Below are 17,033 nucleotides of genomic sequence, written 5' to 3'. Positions count from 1 at the left end.
TCCTCTCCTGCAGCCATGGCTCAATTGATTTGAACATGTCAGCCTAGATGCTGAGTGAGAATGGCTCTGTGGAGCCTCCACCTTGGGCGCTAAAAATAGTTTGGCTGCCAGCACCCCCGATAAGCAGAGCATCAGCCCCAGATGGGGGTTGTTGGTGGATACCAGCTGGGATGCATGCAGGAGTCTGTTTCTGTATCTCACCTACTCTCACTTGAAAAAGAAAAGAACTGAGTGTCAGATTTTATTGGGGAGGACAACATCACAGAGATAGGGTTTACAGAATGATGTATACCAAATTGGTCAAAGGGATGTCAAAAAAATACAGTTTTGCACATTGTTTGTATTATTTTATTTATCTCCTAGGAACTGAAAATTTACACTGAGAATTTAATTACATTCCCTCATAAATGCCACCACTTCTCAAACTAAAGCTCCTCACAAAGATAAAGATGATATAATAATAGGAAATTAAAATTTTTTTGGTGTTCATGATATTTACTTTAGGGGAAACAGTACTTAAAGGTACCTGGGACAGAGGAGATTCCCGAAGAAATAGCATCTCTCTTAAGAACGTTCTGCTAAAATGGATACTTATTTAAAACCAGTGAAGAAAAATCAGAAACATCCTCATTCAATTAATCCCTCATGACTATCAACTGACTTTTATTATATAAAATTCAGATAACAGCAGAGATGAGACAGACAAAATGCTGAGTTCATAAATCTGATCAACCTTTTAAGTATACAGACAGCACAGAAGACAAGCAATATAAAGTCCACAATTAAAATTCTCAGGTCCCAAAATGTCCCATTATGGATTAGGAATATCCATGACTCTTTATCAATAAATGTTAAGTATAGGTGGTAAAAGTAACAATTATACTGGAAATTTTTGTTGTTCTTTTTTTCACTAATTATCTCATTTCTCTGAAATGAGGCAGGTATTATTACCAAACATAAGCAACAATTGAACCAGCTAGCCCATTATTAAAAATCAAATAATTCTACATCCTCTACATCTGGAAAATTAAACTGTTACAACTTTTAAAATAACATGATAGAATAGACTTACACTGAGGCTTATCTATATTTGAGCAATTCAAGCCTTTAGATAGTGTTGCTTTAATAGACATAACTAATGCCAAACTCCTTAGGTTACTAAAAGAAGAGTCACACCCCTCTAAAAACAGATAAATGGAGAAAACAAGAGTTACTCAATTTGCACAAACAGGAAAAAAAGGAAGTTAGCCCAAATTTGCCCTTTGGTGTGCAACACTACCAAATGTATTTATAAATGACTTGCTACATCCTTTCCAAATCACAGGAACACTTGAAAAGGCCGTGATGTTCTTTAGTACATTTCAAGTTAAACCCAATTACAGTTAGTGGCAGCAACATCCTGTGTCATTCAACAGTGCAAAACCTACTAACCCTATCTTAAAGTAGTTAGTAAAACAACTTTTTTTTTTTTTTTGCTTTCACCTTCGAAAGTCAGAATTTAACATCTAATCATTAAGAAGACTCACTCACTGGAGAGACCTAAGAAGAAATGCGAGCAGGGTAATCCGTAGCAGTTTGAGCCTCTCTACTACTCCAAGGTCTACAACTGTTAGAAACAAAGTCATCATCCTAAACTATTTGACTTTGGACAGTGGTTTCTTAGTGTAAGCGTAAAGAAACTACCCAAATTCTGGTGTAATTACAGGTGAACACATGTCAAAAGCAGTAATTTTTCCGCATCCCAGTCTGATGCTCTATCCACTGCACCACCGCCTGGTCAGGCTAAAAGCAGTAATTTTTTAAAAATTCTACTCTAGATTTATCAGAAAGAAGATTTGACCAGCACATTACAACTTCACCATTCCTGTTAACCTTCATTGTGCAGATTTATTCTTAAGTTAACTTGGTTAAGGTGGTTCCAATAAGGCCAAAGTTGAGGGTTTTCTTTCTACCCCTGCAGTTCCAAGTCAATTACTGTTCTGACTTCAGACAAAGCACAAGTGTGGATAAAGTCACACCAAGTTATCACCTCTGCTAATGAAAATGCATCTTCATACCCTATGAATGGACCATTAACCTTTCCTTTATATTTGAAGGCCATAACACCTACAAGATTCACTTAGATGCCTGACCTGTGGTGGCGCAGTGGATAAAGCGTCGACCAGGAAATGCTGAGGTTGCCGGTTCGAAACCCTGGGCTTGCCTGGTCAAGGCACATATGGGAGTTGATGCTTCCTGCTCCTCCCCCTTCTCTCTCTCTTTTTCTCTCTCTCTCCTTTCTAAAATGAATAAATAAAATAAAAATATTTTAAAAAGATTCACTTAGATATAAACTTATTTAATCACCTTTTAAAAAATATTCCATATTTTGAGGCTATATTCTCTATTTAAGGATCAGAAATAACCACAAAAACTGTCAATATTAACTTAAAATCAAAGAGACATATCATGCCTCTTTTTAATATCTCTTTATCAACCAGAAAAAGCCTTTAAACCATAAATGAATGCCTGATTTTAATCACTGAATTATCAATTATTCTACTTTTGTTTGTCTACTTCTGCAGAAGACAAGATATAGATAATAGATGTATCGTGGCAATAAATAATAATGCTTAATAAAAACAAGAAAATTAAAATATTTTAAAGGCAAAAAAATGCTTAAAATTATAACACTTTGAGTTGGACTTCTTGGTTCCAGGCTTTTAAAATACAGATAATTTCTGCTAAACAACTGCTTCAGAGTTAGAAAAAGATGGAACACCACACCTAAATCATTCTACAAATTAAGACATAAGATGGACCAAGATAGAACCAAAAATTCAACAAATACTTGAATGCAAAAAAAACTTTTCCCCTCTTCTTTTCCAAGTGAGAGGAGGGGAGACAGAGAAGCAGACTCCTGTCTGCACCCCTACCAGGATCTACCCAGCAACCCCCGTCTGGGGCCATACTCGCAACTGAGCTATTTCTAACACCTGAGGTGGAAGCTCCATGGAACATTCGTCAGCTCCAGGGCCAATGCACTCGAACCAATCAAGCCATGGCTGTGGGAGAAGAGAAAGAGAAAGAGAAGGGGGGGGGAGCAGTAAAGAAACAGAAGGTCTCTTCTGTCTGCCCTGATTGGTGATCGAGCCTGGGACTTCCATACGCCCAGCCCATAGTCTATCACTGAGCAAACCGGCCAGGGCCAAAAAAATTTTTAAATTAATTTTAGATTGAGAGAGAGAGAGAGAGAGAGAGAGAAGCATTAATTTGTTGTTCTACCTTAGTTGTGTGTTCATTGGTCACTTCCTGTATGGGCCCTGATGAGGATCAAACCTGCAACCTTGGTACCTCGGGATGATGCTCTAACCAACTGAGTTACCCACCAGAACCTCAAAAATCTTAAATATAGTAGTAATAAACCACCAAATCAAGCAATATGTTAAATAATGCAAACTGTAGTAAGCATGATTCAACTTAAGCAACTCACTAAAATCCCTGAGTTCCAAGTAAAGGGAGGAAAAAAATTAGCATTTCAATAGATTTCAAAAAAAATTCAATAAAATTCAGTAAGTATATCTAATTTAAAAATCTTTTAAAATTGGAATAGTAAGAATGCTCTCAACTTGACAAATGGTCTATACCAGAACATATAGTATACACAATACACCTACTTAAAAAACAAAAGAAATATTCATTTTATAATGGGAAAACAAGATAAGGCTACTAGCATTACTATTTAATATTACACTAAAGTCCTAGCCAAATCAATGAGTTACAAAGAGGAGACAAAACTCATTTACAGATGACATAATCATCCACCCAGAAAAGTCAAGAAAATCAACTTAAAAATCTTTTAGCAATTAGGACCAAATAAAAGTTCAGCAAGGTGGTCTGATATAAAAATAACCAAAAAGCAATCGTTTTATTAAACACCTACAGTGACTAACCAGAAAAAGTCACGGAATGAACTGATTCACAAGAGCAATAAAAATTTTATGAAACACCCATGAATATACCTAATAAGAAAAGTATAACTAGTATATGAGGAAAACTGTAAGACTTAAAAGAAGGACATTTTAAAAACCATGAATAAGGAGACATACACACCACATTCTTCACTGGAAAGGCTCATTTTGTAAAGCTGTTAATTCTCTCCAGAACTAATTCAGTACAATTTGAATCAAAATCCGAGAAGGATTTTTTATTTTTATTTTTAGAGAGGAGAGAGAGAGAGAAAGGGGTGGAAGGAGAAGGAAGCCTTAACTCATAGTAGTTGCTTCTCATTTGTGCCTTGAACTGGCAATCCCGGGATTTTGAACTAGCGACCTCAGCATTTCAGGTGGATGCTCTATCTACTGTGCTACCACAGGTCAGGCCCAGTAGGATTTTTTAAAGTGAAAATTGACAAGCTGTTTCTAAGACTTACCTAGAAAATAAAATAAGCAAGAATAGCCAAAACATTGAAAAAATAATGAGGTAGACCTTGATAGACAAGATATAAAAATAACCACTAAATTTATGATAATAAAGTATAATATTGGTATATAAACAGGAAACGTATAAGTAGGACTTAATAGTACAGAAGAAGACCCCAATTATTTATTAGAATATATAATATGTGTAGCATTTCAAATCAATGAAGTAACAAAAGCAAAATAAATAAAACAACAACAAAAAACAAATCAGTCAGGTGAGAATTGACTGAATAAATGGTACTGGAATAACTGATTATGTATTTGGAAAAAAAAAGTAGTTAGATGCCTGAAAATTCCAGAAGTTCTAAAGAGTGATATATTTTAAAAGTATAGACATATTAGAAAAGACCTAAAAGAAAACTTTTATAATCCTTGGAGTAGGTGGGAACAGTTTTTGTTTTGTTTTGTTTTTGTTTTACAGAGACAGAGAGTCAGAGAGAGGGATAGACAGGGACAGACAGACAGGAACGGAGAGAGATGAGAAGCATCAATCATCAGTTTTTCGTTGGGCCACCTTAGTTGTTCATTGATTGCTTTCTCAGATGTGCCTTGACCGTGGGCCTTCAGCAGACCGAGTAACCCCTTGCTTGAGCCAGCGACATTGGGTCCAAGCTGGTGAGCTTTGCTCAAACCAGATGAGCCCACGCTCAAGCTGGCAACCTCGGGTTCTCGAACCTGGGTCCTCCACATCCTAGTCTGACACTCTATCCACTGCACCATTGCCTGATCAGGCAGGAACAGTTTTTTAAAGTAAGATACGAGACTGGAATCATAAAAGGATATATTAACAGATTTTACTATATAACAATAAAAAACTTGCTTAAGATGCAAAGCTAAAAGACAAGCAATAAACTGATAAAAGTGTATTTTTTCCACATATTCAGAAAATATACACAAAAAAGAAACAAAAAACAAATACCAATAGAAAAAGGTTATAGAAAAAAATACAAAACATTTCAGATAAATGAAGACCAATAAAAATATAAAAGAATGCCAAACTTCGATAGTAATAAGGGAATTGCAAATACAGTTTTTAAGAGCAAGGGTGCTGGATTCCTGACTATAATTTTAGACAAGTTACTCAACATCTCTATGACTCTCATCTCTAATAGAAGCTAATATCTAACTCATAAGGTTGTTAAGAAGAGAGAATGAGATAATACACACTGGGCTCAAAACAATGCCCGACCTGCCTCGATAGCTCAGTTGGTTTGTTGGTTGAAGCCTCGCCTGAGGCACAGGTGTTGCCAGTTCAATCCCCAGTGGGTGCACATGGAGGAACAGATCGATGTTCCTGTCTGTCTGTCTGTCTGTCTGTCTCTCTCCCTTCTTCCTTCCCTTCCTCTCTCTAAAATCAATAAACATTAAAAAAAAAAGTATGTATAGACTCTTAAAGGGAATGAAATTTTTCCTGATCATTTGAGCCATCTGATTCAAGACTCCTTGAGTCTGATTAAATGAAGCTTTGGGTTGCTCACAAATTTTTTTCTAGTGGGATTAACTATAGTACTCTGTTTCTGGAGTAAATTCAATCACTTAATGTTTTTCAATGATACATCAAAAATTACACCATTGCTCTGGCCGGTTGGCTCAGTGGTAGAGCGTCGGCCTGGCGTGCAGGAGTCCCGGGTTTGATTCCCGGCCAGGGCGCACAGGAGAAGCGCCCATCTGCTTCTCCAACCCTCCCTCTTTCCTTCCTCTGTGTCTCTCTTTTCCCCTCCCGCAGCCAAGGCTCCACTGGAGCAAAGTTGGCCCAGGCACTGGGGATGGCTCTATGGCCTCTGCCTCAGGCACTAGAATGGCTCTGGTTGCAACAGAGCGACGCCCCAGATGGGCAGAGCATCGCCCCCTGGTGGGCGTGCCAGGTGGATCCCGGTTGGGCACATGCGGGAGTCTGTCAGACTGCCTCCCCGTTTCCAACTTCAGGAAAAAAAAACACAATACAAAAAAAAAACAAAAACCAAAAAAAAAAAATTAATCTAATGACAATATAGTTCCCAATAAAATACAGTAAAACCCCAACTATTCTCGAATTTCAACTATACAATACATAACAGTTAAAAGTCAAGGAGTTAGGTAACCTGTGGTGGCGCAGTGGATAAAGTGTCGGCCTGGAATGCTGAGGTCAGCGGTTCAAAACCCTGGGCTTGCCTGGTCAAGACACATATGGGAGTTGAAGCTTCCTGCTCCTCCCTTCTCTCTCTCTCTCTCTCTCTCTCTCTTTCTCTCTCTCACTCTCTGTCTCTCTTTTCCTTTCTCCCTCTCTCTCTCTCTCCTCTCTAAAATGAATAAAGTCTTAAAAAATAAAAATAAAAAAGCCTATTAAAACTGAGGTGTCCCTTAAAAAAAAAGTCAAGGAGTTAGAAAGAGTCCGTGAAATCACCAAAATAGGTGTCCAAAAGCCATATTCTGAAGGTCATAAACTTTCTCCATAGCAGAGCCTCGAGGGCTCATTCTGACCTTTTTACTGTGACACAATTCTCATAGGATTTGTTACATTCTATTTTTCTAATGGGAGAGGAGGGGAGATAGTGAGGCAGAATGCTGGGGGATCCACCCATCAGGGGCCCAGCCCATGCAAGAGTACCAAGCTATTTTTAGTGACTGAGGCTAATGTGCTCCAATAGAGCTATTCTCAGTGCCTAGGGCCACACCAGAAACAATTGAGCCACTGGCCAAGAGAGGAGAAAAGGGAGAGATGGGGGAGACAGAGGTGGAGAGAAGCAGATGGTTGGTTCTCCTGTGTGCACTGACCAGGAATCAAGCTCGGGATGTCTATACATCAGGTGGACGCTTTATCCATTGAGCAATCAGCCAGGGTGTTACATGGTTTCCAAACCCACAGCAAATCTGAGGCAGCAAATTAGAGAAGTGAAAAAACCTCTTATGAGGAGGTCCTTAGAAGTGACAAGAGGGCTAAGAGTACTCAAGTGTCAAGGTATCCCTTTACCCACATGTACACTTAAAACTTTTTGAGTCAGTCTTCACTTAGAACCCTAAATATTAATCTTTTAGTTGCTCCCACTAGTCATTACTATTTATATATCTGACACCGCAGGGATATGCTCACTCCAATGAGCTTTACAGTTTCAGGCCTTAGAAATAATACTTCCCTTTAGGAAAGAAATTTTTAACCTTTTATGAGATCACATTACAGAAGGTAAGTTGAAGCACACCCTAGCCTAAGTCACTTACCTATCCTAAAACAGTTGTAAAATCATAATCTAGAACACAAAAACACAACTAAGCCACAGAAAAAGGAAAGGACATAAATATACTGTATTGTACACTACTACTGCGTATTCTTCTGCCCTGTGCAACCAAATTAGTTCACGCCCATAGTCTATAAGTAGGATGCTAACAGCATAAGCTGAAACACTCATGTTTCAATTTTTTAAAGTTTTTATGGGAGTGAGTGTTGTAAACTCGAAATGTCGTATGTCGAGACTGTCATAACCTGAGGACCCCCTGTATTTTGACAATCTGATTTTAAAAATATAATTATCTATACAACATTTTCATGTGATCTTAAGGAGTTCACTGACCTTCTGAAGCCAGTCCATACAACTCTAAGTGACCATGGACCCCAAATTAAGAACTTCTGGCTTGACTGGTGGTGGCACAATGGACAGAGCCTCAACCTGGCACACTGAGGTCCCAGGTTCGAAACCACAAGGTCGCTGGCTTGAGTGCAAGGTTGCCAGCTTGAACGTAGGGTCATTGGACATGATCCCATGGTCGCTGGCTTGATGCCACAGGTCTCTGGCCTGAAGCCCAAGGTTGCTGGATTGAGCAAGGGGTCACTGGCTGGGCTGGAGCCCTCCCTACCCCTATCAAGGCACTTTTGAGAAACAATCTATAAATAACTAAAGTGACACACTAGGAGCTGATACTTTTCATTTCTCTCCCTTCCTGTCTCTCTCCCTGACTTTATTTCTCTCTCTCTCTCTCTAGCACTTTCGCATTAATGTCAAAATGTGTATGTTAAAAAAATTTAGGATTGTATTCAGAATAATCCCTAAAGATTTTGAAATGATGAACTGGGAAACACTATAAATGCTAAATAAAAATGATGGCTAAAACAAAACTAATAAATATATTTTAGAATAAGTGAATATTAGGATATCAGTAAGTCTCTCTCTCTTTTTTTTTTTACAGAGAAAGAGAGAGTCAGAGACAGGGATAGATAGGGACAGACAGACAGGAATGGAGAGATGAGAAGCATCAATCATTAGTTTTTCATTGTGTATTGCGACACCTTAGTTGTTCACTGAATGCTTTCTCATATGTGCCTTGACCGTGGGCCTTCAGCAGACCAAGTAACCCCTTGCTCGAGCCAGCGACCTTGGGTCCAAGCTGGTGAGTTTTGCTCAAACCAGATGAGCTCGCGCTCAAGCTGGTGACCTCAGGGTCTTGAACCTGAGTCCTCTGCATCCCAGTCCGACGCTCTATCCACTGCGCCACCGCCTGGTCAGGCTCAGTAAGTCTCTTTTAAGAAAAAAATATTGAGAGACAAAAATAAGAGAAATATTCTACAAATTCTTTAAAAAGTCTGTCTACCTTAGCAGCAAAATTCTTAGTATATAGCAAATATGTTTTTCACTATTAAATTGAAGATGTCAGCAGTTAAAGATAATTCCTAAGACTGGAAGTCTCAAAAGTAATCTTGAACTAATGAGACAGTATCATTTTTATAGTGGTTAACTGCACCTGTCCAGGAAACATCTGGATTCTAAGAATGGTTTTGTCATTTACTAGCTTTATAGCCTTGAACAATTATTTAACTTCTTTAACCCTCAGGTTTATTATCTGTAAACAGAACAAATAAGTTCAGAGGATTGCTATTGACTGTGATGATTAAATGAGATGATATACATTAAACTCTTAGCATAGTGACAGTCAATAAATGGCTGCTATTAAGTAGTGTTTAATTTCAATTAACTCATTTTTTGTGTGCAGGAATTTATAGTTTGCAAAGTGTTACTGGATATATTGACTTCTTATGATCATCATTTCACAGTGGAAAAAAATGAAGTCAGATGACCTACCCAAAGAAATCTGGATTTATTTGATTATATTAGGAAGCAAAATTCAAAACTCCACCCCCCAAAGCTTTTAAGCCTTTTAAATTTTGTTTACATATATATTACATATACATATAATTAAATTTATTTGTATTATTCAGGTCTTCCCACTGGGTGAACCCAATTGAAAGGCAGCTTGCAGCAGGTCCAGACAATGTAATCTGGTCAGGCTCCCAGAGAATTCAGCAGGATGGAGGCCAGTGGAGCCCACATGTGTTAGAGGTAAAACAGCACCAGATGTTAGACCTCGGTTCAGCAACTTTGGTACTTGAGTTCTGGCTAAGAAAAAATTCAGAGCCAAGAGTCAAATACAAGTAAAAGTTTATTTAGAAAGTCACACAGGTAGAAGAAGTGAGCCAGCTGGACTGTGTGGGCTCAGGAAATAAGTTAGAGGCAAAAGAAGGGCCCTTGGAGCTTAGAAAAAAGGCAAAGGTATGTGCCTTGTGGGAAGAAAAGGAAAAGGCACAGGCATGCTCAAGAGATCTACCTGTTTAGTCTTCTTCTAAAACTGTAAAAATATGTACCAAAATTTGCCTTTCAACCATTTTAAGTATACAGTTCAGTGGCATTAAATACGGGGTCCTTGGGTTACAACAGTCTTGACATACAACATTTCAAGTTTATGACGCTCACTCACATAAAAACTTTAAAAACTTGAGACCTGTTTCAGCTTACACTGTTAGTGCCTTATTTTTTTTACACTAATTTTGTCATTTTTTTGGTTACTACAGTACAGTGTACAGTACAGTATATTTATGTTCTTTTTCTGTGGCTTAGTGTGTTTTTATGTTTTTTTGTAAAATCTTTATGATTTTACAACTGTGTTAGGATAAGTGACTTAGGCTAGGGTGTGCTTTGACTTACACCAAAATTCAGGTTCCGTCACTGTTGTAGGAACTGTGTCATAACCAAGGACTCTGTAATTGACATTGTTGTGCAACCATCCCCAGAACTTTTTCGTTTTTCTCAAATCAAATTTTGTACCTATATAACACAAACCTCCCATTCCCAATCCCCCATGCCCTGGCAATTAGACTACGCCAAGTACCTTAAGTATGTGGAATCATATTGCATTTGGCCTCTGTTATGGCTTATTTTACTTAGAATAATGTCTTCAAAGTTTATCCATGTTATAGTATCTGTTAGAATTTCCTCCCTTTTTAAGGCTAAATAATATTTAGTTTTATTATACATCACATTAGTTTATCCACTGATGAACATTTGGGTTGCTCCCACTGCCTTTTTTAGTTTTAAAGTATTGTTGACACTATTATTTTGAGATTGGTTATTCAATTTCAGATTTACTCCTTTTCTTCTTCACTCCATATGTCCATTTTTTAAGAAAAGAAAAACGCAACCAAGTAGTTAATTTAATTCTGTAGTGTTTACAGTACTGTAAAATCTGTTCTGTACTGTAAAGGGGGGGGCTTTTTTTAGGGGCTCCACCACGAATCTACACAAAAGGAAAAAAGCTAAAACTCAAATGAGTTTGATTTGGTAGGAGTGCGAACCATTAATTAAAGTAATCAATTAGATGTAAGATTATCTATAAATCACTTCATATTCCATTGTTGGGACCTTTAAAAAGAGATAATGGAAAGTTTCTGTGGTTGGACATTCAATTAAAAAGTTCTTTGCGGTGACCTGGAAGGAAGACAGAAGCCTTGCTTAAGTGAAAACCTCAGTAGGCGACTCTCCTGAAGCCACTCTGGAGTGAGTGCTAATCCACTACACCAAGACCAAACTGCTGCTATCTAAAGTAACCCTAAACTACGCCACTGGTTTAACATACAACTTGAATACAGTAGATGGTACTTCCTTTACTTTGTGCTCTATAACTGTGAAGTGAGATTAACCACAAGTCTCAGCACACAGTTCTCAGAAATGGCTAAACCACAAGTGTAAAGGGAGAACAACTCTAAAGACTTCAAAAACACTGACAAGCGCCTGGATCTTGCAGAGTAGTCAATGAAGGTATGCTTGCAGGCTTGGGTTGTGTGCCCGTACTACCAGAGCAGGAGACAAAAAGAAAAAGTCAAACTACTGAAATCTAGTTGTTTGAAATAATTCCAGACTACAGCCAGCCGGGAGTGAAGAATGAACTGCCTTTCTTTGTGTGAACGGTTTGCAACAGAAACCTGCGGTTATACGCGAACTTACTTGAAACAAAAGCCAAAACAACAAACACAGGAGCTGGATCACCAGCAGGACCCGCAAGGGAGTCCTAGCGTTTCCGGCTGACGGTTCAGAAGCTAAAGACCGCCCTCCACCCTCAGAGTCTCCTGAGTGCCATACGCCTCGGCTGTCACTAGGTCACCACAGACAACTTCCCTGGGACGACCCCATTTTCAAATTACCTCAAAGTTTACCAGAAATTCTCGCAAAGGATTCTTCTGTCGGTTCACCCCCTAAGTCCCGGACACTTTCCGACCCCAAGAATTACCCTACACTTCCACCGCACTATCCTCCCGGACGTCCAGAGAGCTCCAAGAACGGCAGGATGCGATTTCGACCTCGCCTGCTTTGCTTGCTCCCCAGGATGCTGGGGAAAGAGGCTGCTGAAACGCAAACTTTTCGAGCGTTCGCAGAGGGCAAGAGGGCGCGCGGTGCACTCACAGCTGGTTGATGGCGTTTTGCGAGATGACCGCGTTGGCAGAGAAGTAGGGGATCATGTCGGGGCGCCCGAGGCTGCAGGTGCAGGCGGGAGGCGCCTTTCTTTCGCAAGTCAACGTGCTCAGGGTCATGGAGCCGGCTCACGGCTCTCAGGTCCGCATTCTGGCCCGCTCCCGACTGGGGCTCGAGGTGACCGTATTGGGATCCGCCGGGCCGGAGACGCGGGCAGCGCCGGCTCCCGGCGGCCAAATTGGGCCCGCCGGGTCGCGCGGAGGCAGCCGCCGCAGCCCTGAGGCTCGACTGGAGTCCGGCGACCTCACTAGCAGCCCGCCCCAACCCGCGTCCGGGGCGGGGCGCCGCGGCGGGGTGGGCGGACGGGCGCAGAGGGTCGGCCCTGCCCGCGCCCCGCCCCGGAGTTCGTGGCACCCACCGATCCCGCTGTGTGCGTCCGGGCTTCGGGGACAAGGGTCGCTCAGAAGTTGCCGTGGCTTGGGCAAGAAAGGCTCGCATTCCTTGGGAATGTTTCAACAGAAAGTTCCTGCCTCTTAACAGGCTCTATACATTGACCCTCAAGCAAACCCCATTTTAAAAATGACTTTAAAACTTTAAATGTCTGTACGTTCACAAATGCAACAAACATTTGTCAACGGCTTCCTATGTGCTAAAGTCTGGGGAAATTCGGAGATTAGCTGGATTTTTTTTTTAAGCAAAACAGTTGAAATTAGGATGGAAAAAACAAACTAGCGACACAGCTGATAATATCTGCTAAGATAGTATCTGCTAACCCTTGTAAATAAATTTACCAGGGGCTTTCCTAACCACCCAACAAACCAAGGATTCACAGCCTTAGCTGCACACATGAATCACCTGCAGAGATTTAAGAAATCCCAATATCCAGTTGCACTCGAGACCAAATTATAATCTCTTGAGGTTAGAATCTAGACGTCAATATTTTTCAAAACTCCCCAGGTGATTCGAATGTGCAGCCATGTTTGAGAACTATATTGTGCCAAATGATCTTGAGAGGAAGACAGGCTAGAGATTATATCCTCATATTACAGCTGTGTAAAAATTAAGGGTCTGGCCAGATGGCCTAGTTTGATGTCCCTTAGGAACTCCAGTTTTATGACTCCTGATCTAGGGCCTTTCCCACTAAACCCTATTCTGTGATACCTCCATGAGTTTAATCCTTTATCGCGTTCAACAACTCACTGAGCCGTGCCTTTCACCTGACTAGGAACCAGCTCTTTGTAAAATGAGAATCTTGTCTCTCTCCCACATGCTATGTAGTGGTTTGTATTATAAAAGAGGCTGGCTGGTGAAGCACTTAATAAAAGTTAGCTCCCTTATCTCTTGCCCCTCTAATCTCATCAGGACAAATATTTTCAGGCACCAGTATGTTTAGCTTTTCTGAATACTTGACTAAACGTATATCATTAAAGCTGCCTTAGTAATTCCAGAGCCAAAAATAATAATTAAAAAAATTATTTCACTATCCAATTACAAGAGGAAAGAGACTAAAATTAGAAAAAAAGTCACTGTAAGACACAACATATGCTAGAATCAGAAGAAATGTCTTTTTAATATAAATTTTCAGATCTCTTTTCCTTTTGGGAAGTTTGGGCAATATTCGAAATACTAACAATGAAAGAATCTAAACTATAAATTCAATGCCTAAAACCAGAATCGTTCTTTTGTTAATGGATCCTTCTATAAAACTTAAGAGTTACTGCCAAGGCACTGAGGGGCTTGAAATATGGCAAACATACTGGAAATAGATAGCTAAGTTTCCTACAGATCTGGTAATAGGAAGGAACCGACTGGCAAGTGAAGAGTTAATGAAAGGTCTGGGTCTTGGAGTGAGTGCATCATCCCCTTCATCTATCTCTAGGAAGTAAAATGTTTGAAAGATTTGTTCAGGCTGTGTCAGCAGGCACCCAAATGTGATGTAAGAAAAAAAATCTGCTGATACACCCCAAAATAAATTGCTTTAAATATCTGGCAAAGTTGCCAGTTTAAAATTTCTTCTAGGCTATAATTTATTACAACCTCCTACAGTGATAAAAAAAGAAAAGAAGAAGAAGAAGAAGAGGAGGAGGAGGAGGAGAAGAGGAAGAGGAAGAAGAAAAGAAAAGAAAAAAGAAAGAAAGAAAAAGGAAGGAAGAAAGAAAAGAAAAGAGAGAAGAAAGAAGAAGAAGGAGGAGGAGGAGGAGGAGGCAGGCTCTTTAGAACAGTACTGTTTAGGTGAGTCCATTTCCTTTCATGACACAACAGAGGTAAGATTTTATGGAAGTCAACACCAAATGATGCCTATTAGGAAAGATGATGGTGTGGTAAACATCTGTATCTGTCTGAAAAAGAGGTCAGCAGGAAATGTATCTTACTGTATTCACACTTAATATCTCTCACATTTAAAAACACTAGAGATAAGGATTTCATAAATATGTATACTTGCCTTTTATAAATAGGTTCCTACAGTGACACCCCAGAAGTGCATAGTCCTTTGTTTTCCCTCAAAAGACCTCTGTCAGTGCCTGTGTTCAGCTAAGGAGACTATTTTAACACCCCCGTCCAGGCCTTTTCAAAAGCTTTTCAAAGTTAAATGCTTACTTTGAACTGTAATATAGGAAATTGGGAAAGTGCTAGTACATGCCTCTTGGTTTTTTAAGAATTAAATCATCTTTGCAAACTGAGATACCTTTAAGGAAATAGTTCTTTCTGCTACTGCTTGTTTTAAAAAGTTGAACAAATTCCCTTTCTTTTCACAATCTGCAGAGTGTCAAAATGTCAATCAATTTAGTTTCAGCTCAATTTAATCCTTTACTCTCCGCTGTCAGGAAACAGGCTCTAGGGAGCAAGCTCTCTGTACCCAAGCATCTAGGACTTCAAAAATGATTCCAAATTAGATTGAGCAGCATGAAATAAACTAAGCTAGTTTTCTACTCCACATGAAGTCAGAAGGAGTTTTTTAAAAAACAAATCTGCACAAGGTCCCTGAAGAAAAATTGCTGCATTTCTTTATACTGTTACTTGAGTTAGAGTTGAAATGAATTTTGTCATGTCATTTGCAGACCATTTATTTCAAGGCTCAAAAGTATGACTATTGCTAAACTGTTAATTTGGCTCTTGACAGCATTAGCTATGACCAAACTAAATTTTTATAGAATTATATGTTAAAGCATTAAAACATTTTTTAAATAAGAGACATCTCTTATGTCCACAAGATACTTCACATGTCCCTTTATAAACACTTTAAAACTGTGTCAAACCAGAGACCTAACTGTATTCCAGGACAGACAAAGAGGTGTAATAAGATATAAGTGAAGGATTTGCACATGTTTTTGCCACTGTAACAAAATTTCAATTGGGCATCTGAACTCCATATAGTTATGTTAAACCAGAGTCATCCCAATAAATTCAATTAAAATTTTTTTTAAATTCCAGAATGAGTTTATCACTTGAATGATGGTAGTTAATGAGCTAAAAAGTGAGTGTTAGTTTATAGTGCCAAAAATAGTGAGCTAGAAACCAGAGGAAATTAAGTCCTAGTTCTAACACAGCCACTTAGTAAACTAAGAGTTTGACCAAGTCACTTAACTTCATCTGTGAAATGGGATAATAAGCCTTGCAGAAAAGTCCCCAAATCTGTTTTTGTGAACACTGAGAATCCTGGGAAAGGAATTTCATCCAGTCTGGAGGTCTTGAAAAAATGCATTTAATTCACTTAAGATAAACAGTCATCTAGTTCAAAGCAGTAGAGTCCAGCAGTTAAAAACCTAGCCTTGGAATTAACAAGTTGGGTTTGAATCTTAGTGCCACCATTAGCTGTGAACTTGAATAGTTATTTAATCTGTGGCTCAGTATTAGTACCTAATTTATGAAGTTATTGTAAGGATTAATTAAGTTAATACATGTAAAGTACTTAATTAGTGCCTGGCATAACAATCTACTCTCTGGACCTAATGGCTGGCTTTGTAAGCTTAAGAAAGCTAAAAGAAAAAAAATTAAATAAATTAAAAAAGAGAGCTAAGGTCAAGAAGATTGCCCTTCAGAAATAAAATCAGAGTTGCAGTCTCTGGTGAAGAATCTTAGAGTGCATGAGATGGCAATGAATTTTATTTAAAAATTGTTTTGCTTTTCTAACTCTCATATGCATATCTCTTCAACTATTTCTGAGAAAGAAGAGGGAGACAGAGAGTGAGAAAAGGAGGGAAGTAGGGAGAGGGAGAGAGACAGGTGGAGAAAAGGAGTTAGGAGATTTGGAAGATGGGCAGGTAGACTCTGAATAATAAAAACTCTTTTTATTATTGATATTAGAGTGAGGAAGGGAGAAAGAGAGGAACATGGACTTGCTGTTCTACTTACTTATACATTCATTGGTTGATTTTTGCATGTGCCCTGACCTTGGATCAAACCGCAACTTTGGTGGATAGGGACAATGCTCCAACCAAGCTACCCAGCCAGGGTTGAGGTAAAAATTCTTAACAGGAAAAAAGACCTATGTGTTTTCTTTTTTTCTAATTTAGTTTGTGTATGAGGGAGGGGGGAGAGAAAGAGAGAAAAAGAGAGGGGAAGGGAGATGAGAAGCATCAACTCATAGCTGTAGCACTTTAGTTGTCATTGATTGCTTCTCATATATGCCTTGACAGGGGTTTGGGGGGAGGCTCAAGCCATGTCAATGACCTCTTACTTAAACCAGTGACCTTGGGCTCAAGCCCACGACCTTAGGGTTTCAAACCTGGGACCCAGGTGTCCCAGGTTGACGCTCTATCCACTGTGCCACCACTGGTCAGGCTGTGTTTTTCTTTAGGCCACTGAGAAAGGAGAGGGAGACAAAGAGTGAGAAAAGGAGGGAAGTAGGGAGAGAGGGAGAGAC

General features: G+C 39.3%; 1 protein-coding gene across 2 annotated transcripts in view; it reads right to left on the bottom strand.

Annotated features, from left to right (window-relative positions):
* The window catches only part of SSH2 (slingshot protein phosphatase 2), a 286,303-nt gene that overhangs the window by 116,232 nt on the left and 153,038 nt on the right, over positions 1–17,033 (bottom strand). Inside the window, exon 1 of one of the 2 annotated variants that reach the window (XM_066263131.1) lies at positions 12,161–12,462. The exons of the other annotated variant lie outside the window; for it this stretch is intronic. Coding sequence (XP_066119228.1) covers positions 12,161–12,288 — 128 coding nt within the window. The 5' untranslated portion in view covers positions 12,289–12,462. Of the gene's footprint in view, positions 1–12,160; positions 12,463–17,033 lie in introns of those variants that run through there. 2 annotated transcript variants of the gene reach the window in all.

The sequence above is a fragment of the Saccopteryx bilineata genome, chromosome 2, assembly GCF_036850765.1.
Source record: "Saccopteryx bilineata isolate mSacBil1 chromosome 2, mSacBil1_pri_phased_curated, whole genome shotgun sequence".
NCBI lineage: Eukaryota > Metazoa > Chordata > Mammalia > Chiroptera > Emballonuridae > Saccopteryx > Saccopteryx bilineata.
Note: the sequence above shows the minus strand (reverse complement) of the source record. Positions and strands in the feature narration are given on the sequence as shown.